This window comes from Rousettus aegyptiacus, unplaced genomic scaffold (assembly GCF_014176215.1).
Source record: "Rousettus aegyptiacus isolate mRouAeg1 unplaced genomic scaffold, mRouAeg1.p scaffold_m13_p_1, whole genome shotgun sequence".
Taxonomy (NCBI): domain Eukaryota; kingdom Metazoa; phylum Chordata; class Mammalia; order Chiroptera; family Pteropodidae; genus Rousettus; species Rousettus aegyptiacus.
Window position 1 is genome coordinate 50,682,673 of NW_023416284.1, and position 20,019 is coordinate 50,702,691.

A 20,019-nucleotide genomic window follows, 5' to 3' on the forward strand; every position below is an offset into this window, starting at 1 on the left:
ATTTATTTTATCTTACAAACCTTAAAAATAAAGTAATATATAATAAAATTATCTATGAGAGCTATACTTGAAATATTTTGCTAATTTTACAATGGTTATGATTGAATTAAGCCCCTGAAAAATAATCTGTATGCTGCTCAATAATTCAACAAACATTTCTAATAAACATACTTATCAATTAATAGCTTTGCATGTAAGAAACATAAAACCCAAAGTTATGTTGTCTTAACATAAATCAAAAGTTATTGGCTCCCAAAACTGAAAAATCTAGGGGTAGGATCCCAGACTTGGTTTGTTTGGGACTCAGCCCATTCCTCTGATGTTAACTTGGCTCACCCTTCTTCCATGTGTCAATTCTTCTCCCAAGCAGATGTCTCTTATGTTAGAAAAACGGGCCTAACAATAATCCAGGAGAAAGAGAATTTTTTTTAAAGTCCTGTACCTCATGTTCATTTGGGCGAACCCAAATTAATCCCTATTGCCAAGAAAGTGGTATGGACTGGCTACCAATCCCTGTGGCAGGAGACATCAAATTTACTCTGACTGGCTCAGAAAGATTTGGTCCCACCTCCATATCTGAGTGTTTCATTTATCCTATTCTTAAAAATGATGAGGGGTGAAATGAATGTCAGGGATACAATAAGAATGTCCATTAAAATCAAGCTCTGGACATCAACATCAATATCACTTTCCTTCTCACACATATGCCTGCAAAATCAGCAATGTTAGATGCAGCATATGCATCCACCTTCAAAAGGAGAGAATCCAAAACATACCTGACACTGAATCTAAGTCTAAGTACAAGATCCTTAATAATTCATGGTCTAAAAATTCTGAATAAATAATGAATTACCCTCCCTACCTACCTACCCAATCTATAAATATTGATAAAAAATGAAATGACTGCAGAGGACTAAATACAAAGTGGTCACTATCCCATAACACATAACATATCTTGCCAAACTAGAAAAGGTAGGACTTTCTGGGCAGAAAAGTGAGTTCCCTGGTCAGGGAATCAGCATTAAACTGAAGTTTTTTGGAAGTGTTCCCTTGTATACTGTCCTTTACCTGAGATGACCAATTTTAAGGATGTCTGTCTGGGATATGTTACAGTAGCAGAAGACCATACCCTGAGAATCTAGAATGCTGGATGTTCCAAAGTGCTAAAGAAAATCAACATTCTTAGAGAAGCTGTACATTTATCAGGCTACTCAATCCCCTAAACAATTAGTAAGCAATTGAGATTTTTGCTGCACATCCTCTAAAACAAAACTTTTCAATGTAAAAAAAAAAAAAACTCCCAGCATAAAGACATTATGCTCTTCCCTCCCAGAGATTTGTATCTTCATCTGGACTCTACCTGGGGTGCCCCGATATTTCTATATGGGCCTATCATTGAATCAAAGGCTATAACTTCCTGAGGTTTATTATCCTTAAGTCAGGCAGAGAATGCTTATTAGTAGGAGGTACTGATTTCTTCTAGTATCTTACCTTCCTATTTTTCTAGGTACTAATATTAGTGTGGGGTAAATAATCATCTTTCCTATTATACAGACTCCCAAATTAACAAACACTTCATCAAATTGAATGACAGGGCAAAAAGGACCCTTCTTAGAAGAAGTCATGTTTTCTTCCCTCACTGCTTTCATTTATACCCACTTAAGCTAATTATGTGTCATTCCTAAAATAATCTATTGTGGACCATAAGAAGTAATTAAAATACTCTAACATCTACCATTTTTTCCTACTATCTCCCTAACTTCATATCTTCTATAGGCAAAAGTCAATGTATAACATAAATAAAACAATTTAACCATTTCTTAATGACATAAAAATGATGACTAACTTCCCAGTCCAGGATACAAGAGTCCTTGTCACCACTCTCTTCTCTATCTCGTTTTAGCCAATTTCATATTCTTAAGTATATTCCTTACAGTAGCCATTTCTTTTTAAACACAATGACAATAAGCTCTAACCGGCTTAAATATCAAACAGGTAAGTCGAAAGGCAGGATAGGATTCAGGATTCAAATTAATTTCTTTAGGACATTTTAGTCATGTAAACCACTATATTCTTTTTATTGTTTATACTAGTTTGCTTTAATATTCTTTCATTTCTTCTACTTATTTTACTAAGATAATCAAAATAATCCTAATAAAACACACTGACTTATATTAGAATGACTCATCTGGGCATGAAGTGTGTGGTAAGTCTGCCCAAATCACATTGTGCATAACAAGAAACATTCAATGTAGAGAAGGCAAGCAAAATGCTAATGGTACATAGGATCATGAATTTTATTTATTTAAATTTTTATGAATCAAATCTTGTCAACTATAAAGTAGTTCACAACAGGTGGTTAACATTGCTATATTTATCAATAATCTCTTATTTATGTGATTTTATATGTATTTTAAGAAACATTTAAGAATAATTTAAGATTACAGAATATATGACAATGGATGCTTGACTAGAAACTTTTTTGTTTTAACTATAGTGTAAAGAGGTAAAAAAAAAAAAAAACAGCAATTATCCTTCTCATAAACATATATTTAATGCCAAAAATCAGATCAATTTCTTTACTCAACTCTAATCATTTCCCAATTCATGAAATTCCAAGGTAAAATTTAACTTCTAAAGTATGACTGACTAAAAACCCTGACCAATCTTCTTGTTAAAAACATGGAAAACTTATGAATAAAAGATAATGCATTGGCAGATGAAGGGAAAATATATAATCTAAACCCAAATTAAAGCAGCAGTTCAAAAAAAATAAGCAGGAGCTCTGAAACCAGCTTTCAACCTCAGAATATTTACCTCACCCAGATAATCTTGACCTCTGTTATTAATGATAGCCTTGTATACAAGTAGAGAGGTTAGTGCCTGATCAGGATGGGGATTATGAGAAATCTTCACAAAAATTTAAGAACCAATGGAATGAACCTCCAGTGTAAAGTGAATTATAATAACCACCTACATCATTATCCTCCTCCTCACTCTGCAAATTGGCAGAAGAAAATTGTCATATTGGATCTACTTTGTCCTAAATGAAAGAGAAAAAAATTGTCCTTAAACATTTTAAAGGCAATCTGATCATCACATGGGTTTTCATCCCAAATTCAGACTACTTTGAGTGATCAGAAAACACTGGAGACAATCATTTTAAATTTTAAAAATGAACAAAACACCCTCTATGGGGAAACCAATCTTAATAACAATGGCGAAGAATTTATAAAAAGTTCCAAGGAATATGAGTTTACCTTAAAATACACAAATTTTCACAGAATACACAAGGAAATGACATATAGTAAATGAAAGCTACAGTAAAAGCAGACAGCAAAATCAAACCTCTAAGGAAAGTAACTATTGGAATTATGAGTTACTGAATGAAATAAGTATGGTTAGTATGCTTTAAAAATAAAATAGATATTAAAAATATGATAAAAAAGTTTTTAAGAAAACAAATTGAAAGGATCAACTAATACTTCTATAAATTTAAAAAATGTAATAATTAAAATTCAAAGTTGAATGGCTAGATTAAATAGCAGATTATAGATCACTGAGGAGAGAATTATTAGATTTAATCTAAAAAATAAAGATATTCCTTATAGGGTACAGAATAGAAATAATTATGATAGAAAGGTTAAGAGACATCGCAATTTGTATTTGCTATATTATCTGAGAGTATTCAATCATGCTTTAAAGAAAGAGAGAAACAAATGGAACAATAGGCAAAACTCATAAGATGCCAAATATAGATACTGAATATGCAAGTGTGAGACATTAGCAAAATTTACAGGATATATTAAGTATAGGTGGTAAGTCGGTAACCTCAAAAATCTATTGCATAGAATAGATAAACACAGATGTATGCAGAACACTAATATGAACAATAAGAGTATTACTTATAGATAGAAAGGTATGAAAGGACCAAATAACAGTTTTAAAACCTGTAAAGCATTTATTGATCACACCATCTAGATGAACAGTTGTGCCTCTCACCAAATCAATCACCCATTGGTAACCTAATATGACTCCGTGCATGCTCTGCTCAAAACATGAAAGTAAAATTCATAACTGCTTAGCAGGTTGTCAGTTAATTTACAGCTCTGGTGAGGCACACTTGCTCCTGCATCTCTCCAGTAAATCAAGAGTGTACTGGCTCCAGTTACTTTGGCTGTTGAAGCCCCCCACTCATCCTCAACTCTGCTCCTTATAAATCAACAATCAGTAGGGAGGCCTGATGCAACAGAGTGAAAGACATATTGCATAACACAGAATTCAGAGAGTGTACTCAGTTCACCCCACTTGTACTCACAAATACTCCATCTTTCTCCTTTGTTTCTTCCTGTAGGTTTTAAGATTAAATAAACTGTGATTCAAGCGTCTTAATTTGGTCTGTGAGGTTTTCTGTCCTGTGACCTCTGAAATTGCCTGCCTACTAGTTTATTTGTGGCTATTGTAGCATCTATGTAATTTTTCGCCACTACAGTTGGTGATGAGAACGTGATGCAATTAAAAAACAATCTAAATAAGGGAAATAAGGGAAATAAGATCTTGCTTCATAAATGATCTTTAAAATAAAAGCAATATTTAAGAGCCCCCAATTCAAGAGAACTACTAAAAACTTATACAGAAGAAACGAAGCAAGAGATTAGAAAATAAATCCAGACCAAAATTCAATTGTGGCCTAATTATCCTCTTTAATGAGAGATTGGAATAAATAGAAAGAAACCCCAAGCCAAGGGTGTTACCAAATATAGACACATTGGTCTGTGAGCATGACCTCTGCTATAGTCCACTTGTTAATATAGTTAGAGACCACTAAAGCAGAGAGGTAATTTTCCACCATGAGAAAAATGGGCAATACAGTAAAAATGTTTTAGAGAGATTATTAATAAGGTAATGATTGGAAATTATCCAGAATTGATAAAGGAGAAACCAATCCTTAGACGCATGAAGCCCAGCAAATCTCAAGTTGGGTAATAAAAAGAAACTGATTCTTAAAATTGTTAAAAATCTTCAGAAAACAAACAGAAAAACCTTAGTTTTAAAAATAATGAGAGAGAAAAGAAAGATAACCTATAAAGGAACAATTAGCCTGATAGTTTACTTTTTAACAACAACTATGAAAGCCAAGAAAAACAGTGAAAAGTATATTCAATAAACTAATAGAAAATATCTACCAGCCTAAAATTACAGGCCCAATGAAAGTGCATTTAAGTATATGGAAGGAACAAAAAGAACCCCTAAACCTGTGTTTTTTATCTTTACTCCTTTATTTTATTTGTTTTAGTCTATAATTTTAAAGGCATTACTCAATATCTAGTAATCCATGATGTCCTTTCCTGTCTAAAATAAAGCACTAAATAGTTCTGTGTATCTGGATGATGATTATCTACTAAGCTTTTATGTAGCATAATCTGAGTGCTGTTTCATTGGTAGATCCTCAACGGTCAGGCTTTTCTCTTGAGATGGCAATTTCTCCAGAAAGAACCTAATCTCCTGACTGGAGGATAAAAATCTTATTACCCTTGGGCAAAGAAGGTAACTGGAAATTTCGTGGTATTTTAACAAACTCCTTTGTTTTCATTAGAATACACTCCCACCATAAACTCTCTCTCATATCCTGTTCTAGCCAGAGAAAACTGTTTTTAAAGTGCTCATTTGATTAGGATATACCCACTTACATAATCTATCTTAAGACCAACTGATCAGTAAGGAACTTTAATAACATCTGCAAAATGTGAAAAGGTGAAAAATTATATTTCAAGCAAATGGCATTCAGAGAAAAGCAGGGCTAGTGGTACTAATATCAGACAAAATAGGCTTCAAAATAAAAAAGATAAAGAAACATACTGAGGGACACTTTATAATAATAAAGGGAATCATATACAAAGAAGACATAATACTTATTCATATCTATGCTCCTAATCAGGGACCCCAAAAAATATATAAAGCGATACTAACAGAACTAAGGAGAGAAACAGACCAAAATACTAGTCATAGTAGAGGACCTAAATACCCCACTGTTGGATTTGGGTAGATCATCCAAACAGAAAATCAATACAGAAATAAAAACCTTAAATGACACATCAAATCAACTGGCCACACTCAACATTTATACAGCCTTTCATCTCCAAACAGTTGCTTATGCATTCTTCTCCAATGCACATGGAACATCTCAAGGATTGATTACATACTGGGACACAAAACTGGTCTCAACAAATATAGGAGGACTGAAATCGTATCAACCATTATATTCTCTGATCATAATGCTTTGAAGCTAGAGATCAACTATAAAAAGAAGTGAGAAGAACCACAAATTCATGGAGATTAATTAATATACTACTGAAGAATGACTGGGGTATTGAAGAAATAAAGAGACAGATCAAGAGTTACGTAGCAATAAATGACAATGATAGTACAACACATCAAAACTTTCGGAACATGGCAAAAATGGTAATAAGAAGAAAGTTCATATCATTAAAGGTCAATCTCAAAAAACAAAAATGAGCCCAAATAAGCAACCTAACACTTCATCTTAAAAAATTAGAAAACAAATGAAGCCTAATAGCAAAAGGAAGGAAGTAATCAAAATTAGAGCAGAATTAAATGAAATTGAGAACAAAAAAAAATAGGAAAAATAAATGCAACAAAGAGCTGATTCATTAAGAAGGCTAATAAAATTAACAAACCCCTGGCCAGACTCATTAAAGAAAAAAGGGAATGGACACAACAAAATCAGGGATGAAAGAGGAGAAATCACAACGCATACCATAGAAATACAAAGGATCATACAAGAATACTATGAAAAAGTATACAACACCAAATTTAATAACTGTGAAGAAATGTACAATTTCTTAAAAATATACAAACTTCCGAGACTGAATCAAGAAGAACTGGAAAATCTAAATAGATCAATCAACAGTATGGAAACTGAAACAATCATCAGAAACCTATGAGAAAAAAGTTCAGGACCATATGGTTTCTCTGGTGAATTCTACTAAACATTCAAAGAAGTTTTAAAACCTATTCTCCTCAAACTTTTCTAAAAAATCAAAGAGGAGGCAATACTTCTTAACTCATTTTGTGAGGCCAATATTATCCTGATACCAAAATCTCGTAAAGATAACACACAAAAAAAGAAAACTACAGGCCAATATCTCATGAACATAGATGCAAAGTTCCTAAATACTAGCAAACCATATTAAAGATTATACACTGTGATGAAGCGGGCTTCATCCCAGGGGCACAGGGATGGTTTAACACACAAATCAATGTGACACACCATATAAAGAAAATAAAGAACAAAAATGATATCATCATATCAATAGACGCAGAAAAATCCTTTGAAAAGATACATCATCCATTTATGATCAAAACACTTAACAAAACTGGTATAGAAGGAAAGTACCTTAACATAATAAAGGCCATATGTGATAAACCCTCAGTCATGATTATACTTAATGATGAAAAACTAAAAACCTTTCCTCTAAGATCAGGAACAACACAAGGCTGTCCACTATCACCACTGTTATTCGATATAACATTGGAGGTCCTAGTGAGTACAATAAGGTAAGAGGAAGATGTAAAAGGCATCCAAATAGGAAATGAAGAAGTCGAGAACTATCTCTATTTGGTGATTACATGATTCTCTATAGAGAAAACCCTAAAGATTCCACAAGAACACTACTAGAAATAATAAACAAATACAGTAAAGTTTCTAGATACAAAATCAATGTTCAAAAATCCATAGCATTCCTATGTTCTAATAATGAAGTGTCAGAAAAAGAAGTGGAAAGAATAATCCCTTTCACAATTGCAACAAAAAGACTAAAATACCTGGGAATAAATTTAACAAAACATGTGAAAGACCTACATAATGAAAACTATAAGACCCTATTAAAAGAAATTGAAGAAGAGTCAAAGAAATAGAAAGATACCCATGTTCTTGTACTGGAAGAATCAACAGAGTTAAAATAACCTTATTACCTAAAGCTTTATACAGATTTAATGCAATCCCCATCAAAATACCATTGGCGTTTTTCAAAGAAATAGAACAAAAACTCATCAGATTGGTATGGAAGCAGAAAAGACCCTGAATTGCCAAAGCCATTCTAAGAAAAAAGAACAAGGCTGGAGGCATCACTCTACCTGACTTCAAATTATTATATAAAGTGACAACAATCAAAACAGCATGGTATTGGCAGCAAAACCAACACATAGACCAGTGGAACAGAATCAAGAGTCCAAGAATAAACCCATGTTTATATGGGCCAATAATTTTCAACATAGGAGCCAAAAAATTTACAGTGTAGAAAGGGAAACCTCTTCAATGAATGGTGCTGGGAAAACCGAAAAGCCACCTGCAAAAGAATCCTTCAGCATTATTGACGGAGGCCAGGACATGGAAGCAACCGAAGTGTCCTATGATAGATTGGATAAAGAAGCTGTGGTACATATATACAATAGAATATTACACAGTCATAAGAAGAGATGAAATACTGCCATTTGTGACAACATAGATGGACCTTGAGATAATCATGCTAAGCAAAATAAGCCAGGCAGAAAAAGTTGAAAACCATATGATATCATTTATATGTGGGATATAAATCTAAAGGCAACAAACAAGCATGACAAACAAATAGAGACTCATGGACATGAACAGCAGACTAGGGGGTACCAGAGGGAGGGAAAAGGTAGATGGGGTAAAAGGGGTAAAATATGTGGTGACAGAGAGAAGTCTAACTATGAGTAGTGAACATACAAAGTGATATATATATCATATATATATTATATATATGATATTATATATATGATATATATATGATTTATATAATATATGATTTATATATGATATATATATATGATTTACTGTTGAACACTTGAAACTTATTGGATCTTGTTAATCGATGTCACCATAAAAAAAAAAAAAATAGAATACACTCTTACCATAAACTCTCATATCTTGTTCCACCACCAGCCAGGGAAAACTCTGTTTTTAAAGTGCTCATTTGATTAGGTTAGACCCACTGAGATAATCTATCTTAAGTTTAACTGATTAGTAAGTAACCTTAATAGTATCTTCAAAATATCTTTTGCTATGTAACAAAACATAATCATGGGAGTAACACCAGGGAATTCTATCACAAGCGATATAAGATGAAAGAGATCAAATCTTAGAAAATGAGGACACATTCATTCAAAATATGCACATATTTTAGTTTCTCTGATACTGGACAAAGTAAGGAAAGACTGAGGTATATCCCCCCACCTCACACGCTGTTAATGTGATTGATTTTCTAATGATAAACTAACCTTGTAGATAAAACCTATAGTGGTTACATGGTATTATCTTGTTTATATAGATTTGATTTTCTAATACTTAAAAATTTTTACATGTGTATTCATGAGACTGGCCTGTAATTTTCTTGTAATGTCCTTGTCAGATTTTGGTATTAATGTTATGCTGACCTCTCAAAACAATATAGAAAGCACTCTCTTACTCTGAAAATGTATGTAACATGGTGTTATATATTCCTTAAATGTACAGAATAATTCACCAGTAAAGTCATCTAGACCTGAAATCTCTTTGTGGGAAGGATTTTAGTAATGGATTCAATGCTGACTACTCAGCATTTTTATTTTTGTGTGTCAGATTAAAAATTGGGTTTCTTCAAGGAATTTGTCCATTTTACACAAACCGTCAAATTATCTGGCATAAAATTGCTCATTATATTACCTTAATATCTGTGGAACTGCAGTAATTTCCCATTTTTCATTCTCTATCATGACAATTTTTATTTTTTCCTCTCTTTGCTATGTTGTTGGTCTTACTCGAGTTTATCAATTTATTACTCTTTGGAAAAAAACAATTCTTTGCTTTATTGACCTTTTGTACATTTTCCCATGTTCATTGTATACTTGTTTTCTATTTCATCAATTTCTGATACTATTTTCCTATTTCCTTCCTTTTACTTAAATATCCAAGTTCCCCTAACCATTTATTTTGTGGTGTGATTGTATGATTTATCTTCATGACCAGGTGCTTAGATTACTTATATGCCAGTCATTCTTTTTTTACATTTTCATTTAGAGCTACTACATGATAATTATAATTTTGTCTTTTGTTTTCAAATATGCTATGGCAGAAACTACTAGATACCATCCAATTTAAACTCTCCCTTTTAGCCTTAGTAACAGAAGCCAAATTTCATACAGGTGATTGGCATCATTTGCTGCCAGTGGCCCATATTACTAAATTCTAGCCAAGGAAATGTAAGATGAAATACATTATTCCCAATTTGATTAAAGTGGATGTTTTAGTGGACAAATGTGCTCTTTCTGCCATTCAGTACTGCCCGAGCCTTCAGGCATGCAACCAGACATAATGATTGGAACTTTGGCAGCCATTTTGGACCACAAGTGACCTTCATATGGAACACACAAGACATAAAGATAGAGTGATTTCCACCAGAGTCACAAGCTTGGAGTTCTTCAACTATAGACTCTTTTAATATGAGAAAATTAAACAACTTATACCTAGTTTAGGCCACTGTTTTGGGAGGCCTCATTACATAGGACTGAATCTAATAATCACTAAAATATACAAATAAGTCTTTTTTAAATATGTTATTAGATAAAACTTTCAAGAAATTGTAATATAATAGTGATGCTTATGGGGCCTCCTATCTTGACCCTGGTCTATATAAGATCACATATTATTTTTCTATTTTACATATATTAGAATAATATTTACTGGGAAACATAGTCTAAGTATCTTAGATGTTATATATAATAAACTGACCTCTTCTAAATTTATTACAGCCTTGGTATTTAGACAGCACTTACTCTAATATTGCATTTCAAAAAAATTATAATCATACAATTGAATCAGATAGAGATTTTTCTTGAAAAATAAGCTGACATCAGTCTTTCTGAAACTTCCATCACTATACTGATCCTTTTATCTATCTCACATACTATTTGTATATAGTATACATATACACTATACTAATATGTATATAATATATATTATTTTCATATGCTATATCATATACTGTTCAACTATTTTGAATTACCCTTAAATAACTCTTTTGATACTTAAATATCCAAGTTCCTCTAACCATTTATTTCATGGTGTGATAGTATGATATTTCATTTCTGCACCAACCTCTGTATATTTTTAAGAAATAAATTCAGCTAATATATACTACCTAAAATATGTAAGTCAAAGAAATTTGGTTTGTTAGAATAGTTGGTTAATGATGCTTATAAACCTTGTTTTGAGGGTACCTTGAGATAATAGCTATGGCAGTGACATAGTTTTTTAATCTACCCAGTTTCCCATAAGAAAACAGATATGACAATTAGATAGCAAAAATGTTGAATTATGTATAACAATATTATATGACAAGATATCCCCCAGAAATCCAAAATATAAAGGGATGGAGAAAAAACACTAACACCCAATAAAATGTAGTATCAACAAATACGCAAAAGGAAAGAGATAAAAGCAATGAGGCATCTGATGGATAGGAATAAAACAAAAAATATTAAAGGCACTCCCTGGAAACCTTGGAGAGACAATTTAGGGGTAGAACTTAAATCCTTGAGGGGTTTTGCATATTCTAATAGAGTGGAATACAAGGAGTCCCTGATAAGATCTGAAGGATCTGAAGTATTCTGGGCCTAGGAACCTCTGAAACTAACTATCCACTGTTCTCCTCTAGGTCAAAGCCCAAAACTGAGGGAAAAAAAAAACAAAAACAAAAAACTCCTGAAGATAAAATCAAAATTGAGCAGCAGAGACAATGGAGAAAAATAAAGGGGGAAAAAATCCACTTTAAAAAGGGGGTTCTGGGGACTAGAGTTAGAGAACTCAGAAAGTAAGCCATGCTATTTTCAGAAACTATACACATACTCAAACACACACAAAACAAGCAAAAACAGAAGAAAGAGCTTAAAAACCTGAAGAAAGATTCTTTTTAAAGTTCAGAAAAACTAACTTTTCATAAAGCAGGGGATATAACCTAATCTCAGACATTATTATAAAGCAAAAAGAGAGTAAGAAGCAAAAAAACATAATATATATAGACAATAAAAACCAGCCAGACAGTGAGGCCTACCAAAAAGGTAAATACTATAACCTATTATTTCAAAATAAACTTAAATTTAGTTCTGCATATAAGGAGCTTAGAAACTGTCATTCTGTCCAGGCAACGACTAAAAAGCTAAACAGATTGAAAAAATAAGAACTCTTCTTCAATCCCTGGGAAAGGAGAACACAGGACAAATTGTTGCCCCTTAGATTCCAAAGACAAACAGGCAAATAAAAGTCGTCACGGCTTACCTGAGTAAAAACCCAATAGAGAAAATTACTGCTGAAACTAATATTAGGGTAGATAAAATCTGAACTATCATTGACAAATTGCTGGAGACTCAGTATACACAACACTGAGTTAAAAACTCCAAGAAAACCCAGTCATAGAGGACTGCCACAATATTATAAGATTTACCTCCAGGAGCTTGACCAAGTTCCCACAGTAAACATCAGAGAACAAATCTCCTGTGCTTCCAGAAGTGAGAAGGAGAAAGCAATGTTCTCCGCTAGGTCATCTGAGCACTCAGTTCTTCTTAATAAGGTTTACCCTCAGGTGAAATTCGTTAAATTAATACTAACCTCCTGGGGTATTATCAAAGCCTAATGACTTGGGGAAAGGGAAAACCCAACTCCAGCTGGCTCTAGCCTTCCACATGAGAGAAGTGAAATACTAAACCCAGCCCAGTCTTGCAATACACTTACACCTAAGGGAGAGAAGAAAAAAACAAAAAACAAAACAGAAACTCTTGTGAAGTTCATTGTTCATAGGCATAAACTCACTAAAAGATTAAGATGTAATCATAGGACTATAGAAAGCTACCCCTTCCCCACACCTCAGCACTGTATTACTAAGACCTATTTGTAGCAGTTCCTTATACCCCGTATATCATGCCCAGCTATCAAGAAAAAATTATACGGCATACCAAAAGTTAAAAAAACAACCTGAAGAGATCAACCAATCATCAGAAACGTGTGGCAGGAATGTTGGTATTATCAGACCAGAACTTTAAAACAACTATAAATAATGTGCTAAGAGCTATAATGGATAAAGTACACAACATACAAGAATAGAACGGGCAATGTAAACAGAAAGATGGGAATTCTAAGAAAGAATAAAAAAAATGCAAGAAATCAAAAACACTGTAACAGAAATGAAGAATGTTTATGATGGGACCAGTAGTAGACAGGACATGGATGAGAGAAGAATCTCTGAGCTAGAGTACACATCAGCAGGGTCCTCGAAAACAAAAAAAGCAAAGAGAATAAAGACTGAAGAAACCAGAGCATAATCCCAAGAAATGTAGGACTATAAATGTATAACATATATGTGATGGGAATACAAGATGAAAAAAAAGGTAAAGGAAAAGAAAAAATATTTGAAACAACAATGGTGGCAAATTTTCCCAAATTAATGTCAGACACCAAACCACAGGTCTGGGAAGCTTGGAGACCACAAAGCAGAAAAATAATGACAAAACTACATAGAAGAATATCATTATCAAACTACAGAAAATCAGATGTAAAGAATAAAATCTTGACAGAAGCCAGAGGGGAAAATAATCTTACCTACAGAGAAATAAGATAAGAGTTATACATGACTTCTTCCCAGAAATCATGCAAGCAAGTAGAAAATGGGGTAAAATGTTTAAAGTGTTGAGAGAGAAAAAAACACCAATCTAGAATTCAATTCCCTATGAAATTATATTTAAAGTAAAGGAGAAATAAAGATGTTCTCAAACAGAAACTGAGGGAATTTGTTGCCACTACCACCTTGCAAAAAGTATTAGTTAAAGAAGTTATTTGGAGAGAAGGAAAATAACATAGGCCATTATTGTGGACTTACAATAAGTAAGGAAGAGCATAAAAGAAGGAATAAGTGAAGTTAAAACTTTCTTACAAACTCTAACAGGTAATAGTTTGTTCAAAATAATATCACCAATATATTCAATTCCATATACATCATTTTTATACCTAAGCTAATGTATGCTTATATTTAAGTCGAATGAATGAAAAAAATGATGCAAGGGACAGGAGAGAGGAATTAGGATGGTTTTGTTATTATAAGGTACCAGAAAAGACAGAAAAAGAGTAGAAGACAAAATAAGAACAAAGAACGGTGACAACAAATAGAAAACAGTAACATGGCAGATATTACCCAGTTACATAAATAACCACTATAAATGTCAATTGTCTAAATGCAGGAATTTAAAGACAGAGATTATCAGAGTGGATTAAAAAAAAAAGACACAACTGTATGCTATCTTTGAGAAATTCATTTAAAATGTAAAGATATTAAAAGTAGAGTGATTGAGAAATGTATACCATATTGACATTAATCAGAAAAAAAGCAGGAGTTGCTATATTCATTTGAAACATAGATGACATCAAAACAAGGAATGTTATCAGGAATAAAAAGGGGTATTACATAACAATTAAGAGGTCAATTTTCCAAAAAGATTTAACAGCCCTTAACATGTAAGTGCCTAATGACAGAGCATGAAGTAACTAAGGCAAAAACTAATAGAATTGCAAAGGGAAATAGATGAGCTCGCTATCATAGTTGGAGACTTAAACACTCCTCTATCAGAAATAGACAGATCCAACAGTCAGAAAATCAGTAAGGACATAGTTGAACAACACAGTACCATCAATCAACTGGGTATAATTTACATCTGTGGAAAACTTTATCCAATAATAGTATAATATGTATTCACCTTAGGCTCACATGAAACATTCACCAAAGCCTACCACATTCTGGTTCATAAAATGCACCTTAACAAACTTAAAAGAGTAGAAATTACAATGTCATCTTAGAACACAATAGAATGAAACTAGACATCGATAAAAGAAATACAGCTGGAGATCTCAAAATACATGGATATTAAACAACACACTTTTAAGTAATGTATGGGTTGAAGAAGAAATTTCAGGAGTAATTTTAAGACATCTTGAACTAATTAAAAATAAAAAGACAACATCGAAATTTGTGGGATGTAGCAAAAGCAGTGCTTAGAGGGAAATTTATAACTCTGAATGAATATATTACAAAAGAAGATCTAAAAGCAATAATCTCAGCCTCTACCTCAGAAAATCAGGGGGGAAAAAGAAAAGCAAATTACTACACAGTAAGGATAAGAAAAGAAATAATTAAAATTTGAGCAGAAATCAATAAAATTGAAAAGAGGAAATCAATAGAGAAAATCCATAAAACCAAAAGCTGGTTCTTTAAAAAGATCAATAAAGTAGATAAGCCACTAGCCACGTTAACTAATTAAAAAAGAGAATATAAATTATTAATATCAAAAATGAAAGAAGAGACAACACTACCAATCATATGAATAGTAAAAAGATAATGAAGTAAGAGTATGAACAACTCTATGTCCACAAGTTTGATAACCTAGATGAAATGAACAAATTCCTCAAAAGACACAATCTGCCACAACTTACAAAAGAAGAAATAGACAATCCGAATAGATGTATATTTATTAAACAAATTGAATCAATAACCTTCCAAAATATAAAGCACCTGACCGAGAAGGCCTCACTGGTGAATTCTAAAATTTAAAAAATTACATGAATTCTCTACAATGTCTTTCAGAGAATAGGAGCAGAAGGAATACTTTCTAACTCATTCTATGATTCCAGCTACACTAATATGACAACCAGACAAAGACATTACAAGAAAAGAAAATTATAGACCATAGGACATAGATACACAAGTTCTGAACAAAATATTAGTAAATCAAATCCAATATATAAAAAGAATCATACACCGACACTATCAAAAGGGATTTATCCCCGGAATGCAAGAAAGGTTAAGCATTCAAAAATCAATCAATGTATTCCACCACATCAATAGGCTAAAAAATAAAAAATATATTACATGATCATATCGATAGACTCAGAAAAAAAAAAAAACATTTGAAAAAATCCAACACCTATTCATAATAAGAACTCTCAGAAGCCTAGTAATAGAGAACTTCCTCAATTCTATAGAGGATAGCTACCAAAAAATCTACAGCTAACATCATACTTAATGGTGAAAAATTAGAAGCTTTCCAACTAAGATGGGGTTCAAGTCTAGAAAGCCCACTCTCACTACTTTCTTTCACCACTGTACTGGAAGTTTTAGCTAACGCAGTAAGAAAAGAAAAAAAAAATTAAAGTATATGGTTTGGGAAGAAAGAATAAATTGCCTTTGTCTCTGTAGACTGTCTACATTGAAAATCCAAAAGAATTAGCAAAAACTCTTGGCACTAATAAGCAATTATAGCATGGTTGCAAGATACAAGGTTAATATACAAGGTTGTGTAATATACAAGACTATTTTAAACTCATTCATATGATCAATACCATTTACATTAGTACTCCACAAAATGAAATATTTAGGAACAAATCTAACAAAATATATATAAGATCTATTTAAAGAAAACTACATATGAAACTGATGAATGAAATCAAAGAACTAAATAAACAACAGAGATTCCATGTTCATAAACAGGAAGATTCAATATTGACAAGATGTCAGTTCTTCCCAACTTATCTATAGATTCCATGTGATCCAATCAAAATCCCACCAAGTTATTTTGTAGATATCAACAAGCTAAGTCTAAAGTTTCTATTGAGACAAAAAAAAAAAAAAGAGAAAGAAAAAGAATTCCTACCACAATATTGAAGAACAAAGTTGGAAAACTACCTAACTTCAAGATTACTCTAAAGCAACAGTCATCAAGATAGTATGGTATGTGCAAAAGAACAAATAAGCAAAAGAACAAATAAATATATCAATGAAATAAAATAGAGAACTCAGGAAATAAACATAAATATCGTCAATCAATCTTTGACAAAAGAGCAACAGCAACAAAATAGAGCAAATAGTCTTCAACAAACGATGCTGGAACATCCATGTGTAAATATCCCAGTCATTTACCCTAAGCAAATTGTAAGCAACTCCAGGGTTTTAAGTTGTTGAATATAATTAGATTTATATTTTGAAAAGATTACTCTTTGCATATTATGGTAAATGTAACTGACAGGGAGCAAGAGATCCAAGGAACACCCTCCCCCGCCCCTAGTCAAATAATACAGAGGGCATAAGATATAACAACAAAGGTGATATTTAAAAAATATTAACTACTAAGAATATAATATCCACATTTGCCAGATGTTAAATGCTTTATATTCCTGATCTCAATTCCCACAAGCAAACAGTGAAATAAATACTGGTATTAGCCCCTGCTTTCTACCATCTAACATATGAGGAAACTCAGGTTCAGAGTAGTTACATGCCTAATGGAACAGCACTTTAAAGAGAAAAAGAATTCAAATAGGTCTGTCTTGAACCACTCTGTATGTTAATATTACTGACATCTCTCCCCACAAAGCTCATTCAAATTCTGTTCACGCATGCTGAATTTTCAGAGACTGTTTCCATGCACAAGGTTTTATCTCATGGTAAATGAATATCTTGATTCTAAGAGAGAAAAACTCAATCCTAGGGGAATAACTAAAGACAAGTCCCTTTAACTAGATGCACACTAAATTTAAAGAAACAAGAGTCAGAAACCATATTTTAAATAAATATGTATTTGTCAGCAACTACCTTATCTTTTTCCACTTCTTTTATTCTAAATAATTTTACTTGTCCCCACTTGTAGGCCCACTTTCTGTCACATTTCGACCTTTCTTTAAAAAGTATATTAAATCTCTTTCATAGAAGTTGCAGGCAACTGTATTATGGTCAGTTTGGCTCTTTTGCCATCATTCTTGCCTATTTTTTATCAGGGCTACTGCCATTTATCATTTAGCCCATGCAGGCTAATGCAGGAGAATATTCTTTCTGCCCAATACAGAATGTTAACTATCATTTCAGCGAAACTTCCTAATCTGGTTTTCTCAGGGGTTGTACATTTCCCAGCTCTAGATTTATTTTAATCCTACCTATATTTCAGGGCCAAATTTAATTTCTATCTTCTAGCACCTGAAAATAAGCTATGTGAAAATACTTTTCATATGTTTGATGTTTGGCATGACTAATACAAACAAATTAATGACAGAGTATTCTATCTTATATCCCCAAGTTCAATGTTGAGAGAGTCTACTAAGAAAAATTTTCCTCTATTAGCAGATGTCGGCTGCTGGAAAGGAATACAAAGAACAAAGAGAGAGCAAAATATAATGCAGACTGATACTGTACTAGATGTTTCACCAAAATGATCTTCACATCTAAACAAATTATGAAATCCTCATATATATGTTTCCAGGTTTGTATTTCTATTGTATCACATTATATAGTACATGGCTTATATTTGTATTACTTCCCATTACATGAGAGAAATTCAATATATGTTTTTGACTGATATTTTTAAGCTTTTAATAAAAAAACTCAGAATTACTCAATGATTAACAAAAACTTTACTGATGAGTTATTTATATGGTCAATTTAAAAGAAAAAAGTATAAAATCTGTATTATGTTAAATATTATATTACCATAGAGTTTCAGTGTCTTCCTTAAAACTAGATTGAATAATCTATAAGATACAATCTTGATAGGGAATGCAAAATGTTTATTATTGGAGAATTGCCTTTTTATCATTGATTTCCTTATCATCTTACTTTAATATTCAAATAATAAAGAAAATAAAACATACCTCAAACTCTTTCTTACTAGGAAACCACGTATCCACCTTTGAACAATCAAAACTGGTGAATTATGAGCCATAATTTCATTAATTTTTGAAATAACATATTTGATATTATTAATTTCATCCTCATAGGTTGATCCCTGTATAAAGAAAATATATTTGATATTTATCTTTCATGAGACTATTTCCCAAAGACATTTTAAACTTGGTAATCTAATGGTATAGACTACTAAAATGTTCACAGGTATGTTAAAGGCATAGTAGTTAAATAATAAATACATTTCATATCTATTTTATTAGATCAGAATATCAAGAATTAGTAGCATCAAATAATTTTAATTCTCTACACAAAATACAAGATCCATGATGATAACCCTGTCCATTCTAGATTCTTCTCCCAATCTAATATAATGGGTATAATAAAATTTTGACCATAATCATGCTGATATCTGAAAAGTAGTGTTATAAGTAGGTATCCAATGAAACTCTAAAAAGTATTCTGTGGATCTCCATAGAGTACACTGACAATGTTGGATTCATAGAAATAATGAACAGTAGTTCAAAACTCTGTTTCAGCTTAACTAGAATATTGGACACTTATTGGAAAACAACACATTGCCCTGGGGAAAGACATTCTATATTGCCTTTAAAGAAATTATCTCTAAGATCTCTGTTCAAGCAACTGTTTAGACTTGGAATCACAAGCTCCCTGTAGCCTATTGATCATTTGAGCAGTTAGAAATAAAGCCACTTTACTTATATTTTGAATGTAAGAATTATTACTAAAAGCCTAAAATTTGTATTACTTGTAAGGCACCTACCCTGAAAATGACCAAATCCATCACGCTAAAAATATACACTTTTTCTGCCTATACATTCATCAGCTATGTATTGCTAGGGGAAAAAAAATCACAAAGCCTTGCAAATTAGTGTTCCTTCATGCCACCCCAAAATATGGTTGTAGGAGTTCAAGACATGCCACCCCAAAATATGCACCTTTGATATATTAATTATTTTGAGTGATATACACTTGAAAGACAATAAAAGCATGGAGGGGTTTTTCTCTGAAATTCCCTATCTGCCTAAAGGCAGGTCCACCAAAAGGCATTCAATTGTCATGAATCCCTCTCCAGGTGTTTCATCAACCAGGGAAGACAAACTCTTATCAAAGGAGAGTAAATTAGAAAAAAATTAGGAAAGGAGTTTAGGACAGAACACCACACCCAGATGAATTTTGTCACAAACTCCCATCTACTCCTCTAAGGATC

The 20,019-nt window shown here is 32.4% G+C and overlaps 1 protein-coding gene across 2 annotated transcripts in view; it reads right to left on the reverse strand.

Annotated features, from left to right (window-relative positions):
- The window catches only part of LRRIQ3 (leucine rich repeats and IQ motif containing 3), a 150,001-nt gene that overhangs the window by 103,442 nt on the left and 26,540 nt on the right, over positions 1 to 20,019 (reverse strand). The window contains exon 4 of one of the 2 annotated variants that reach the window (XM_016145055.2): positions 18,758 to 18,891. The exons of the other annotated variant lie outside the window; for it this stretch is intronic. Coding sequence (XP_016000541.2) covers positions 18,758 to 18,891 — 134 coding nt within the window. The remainder of the gene's footprint in view (positions 1 to 18,757; positions 18,892 to 20,019) is intronic. 2 annotated transcript variants of the gene reach the window in all.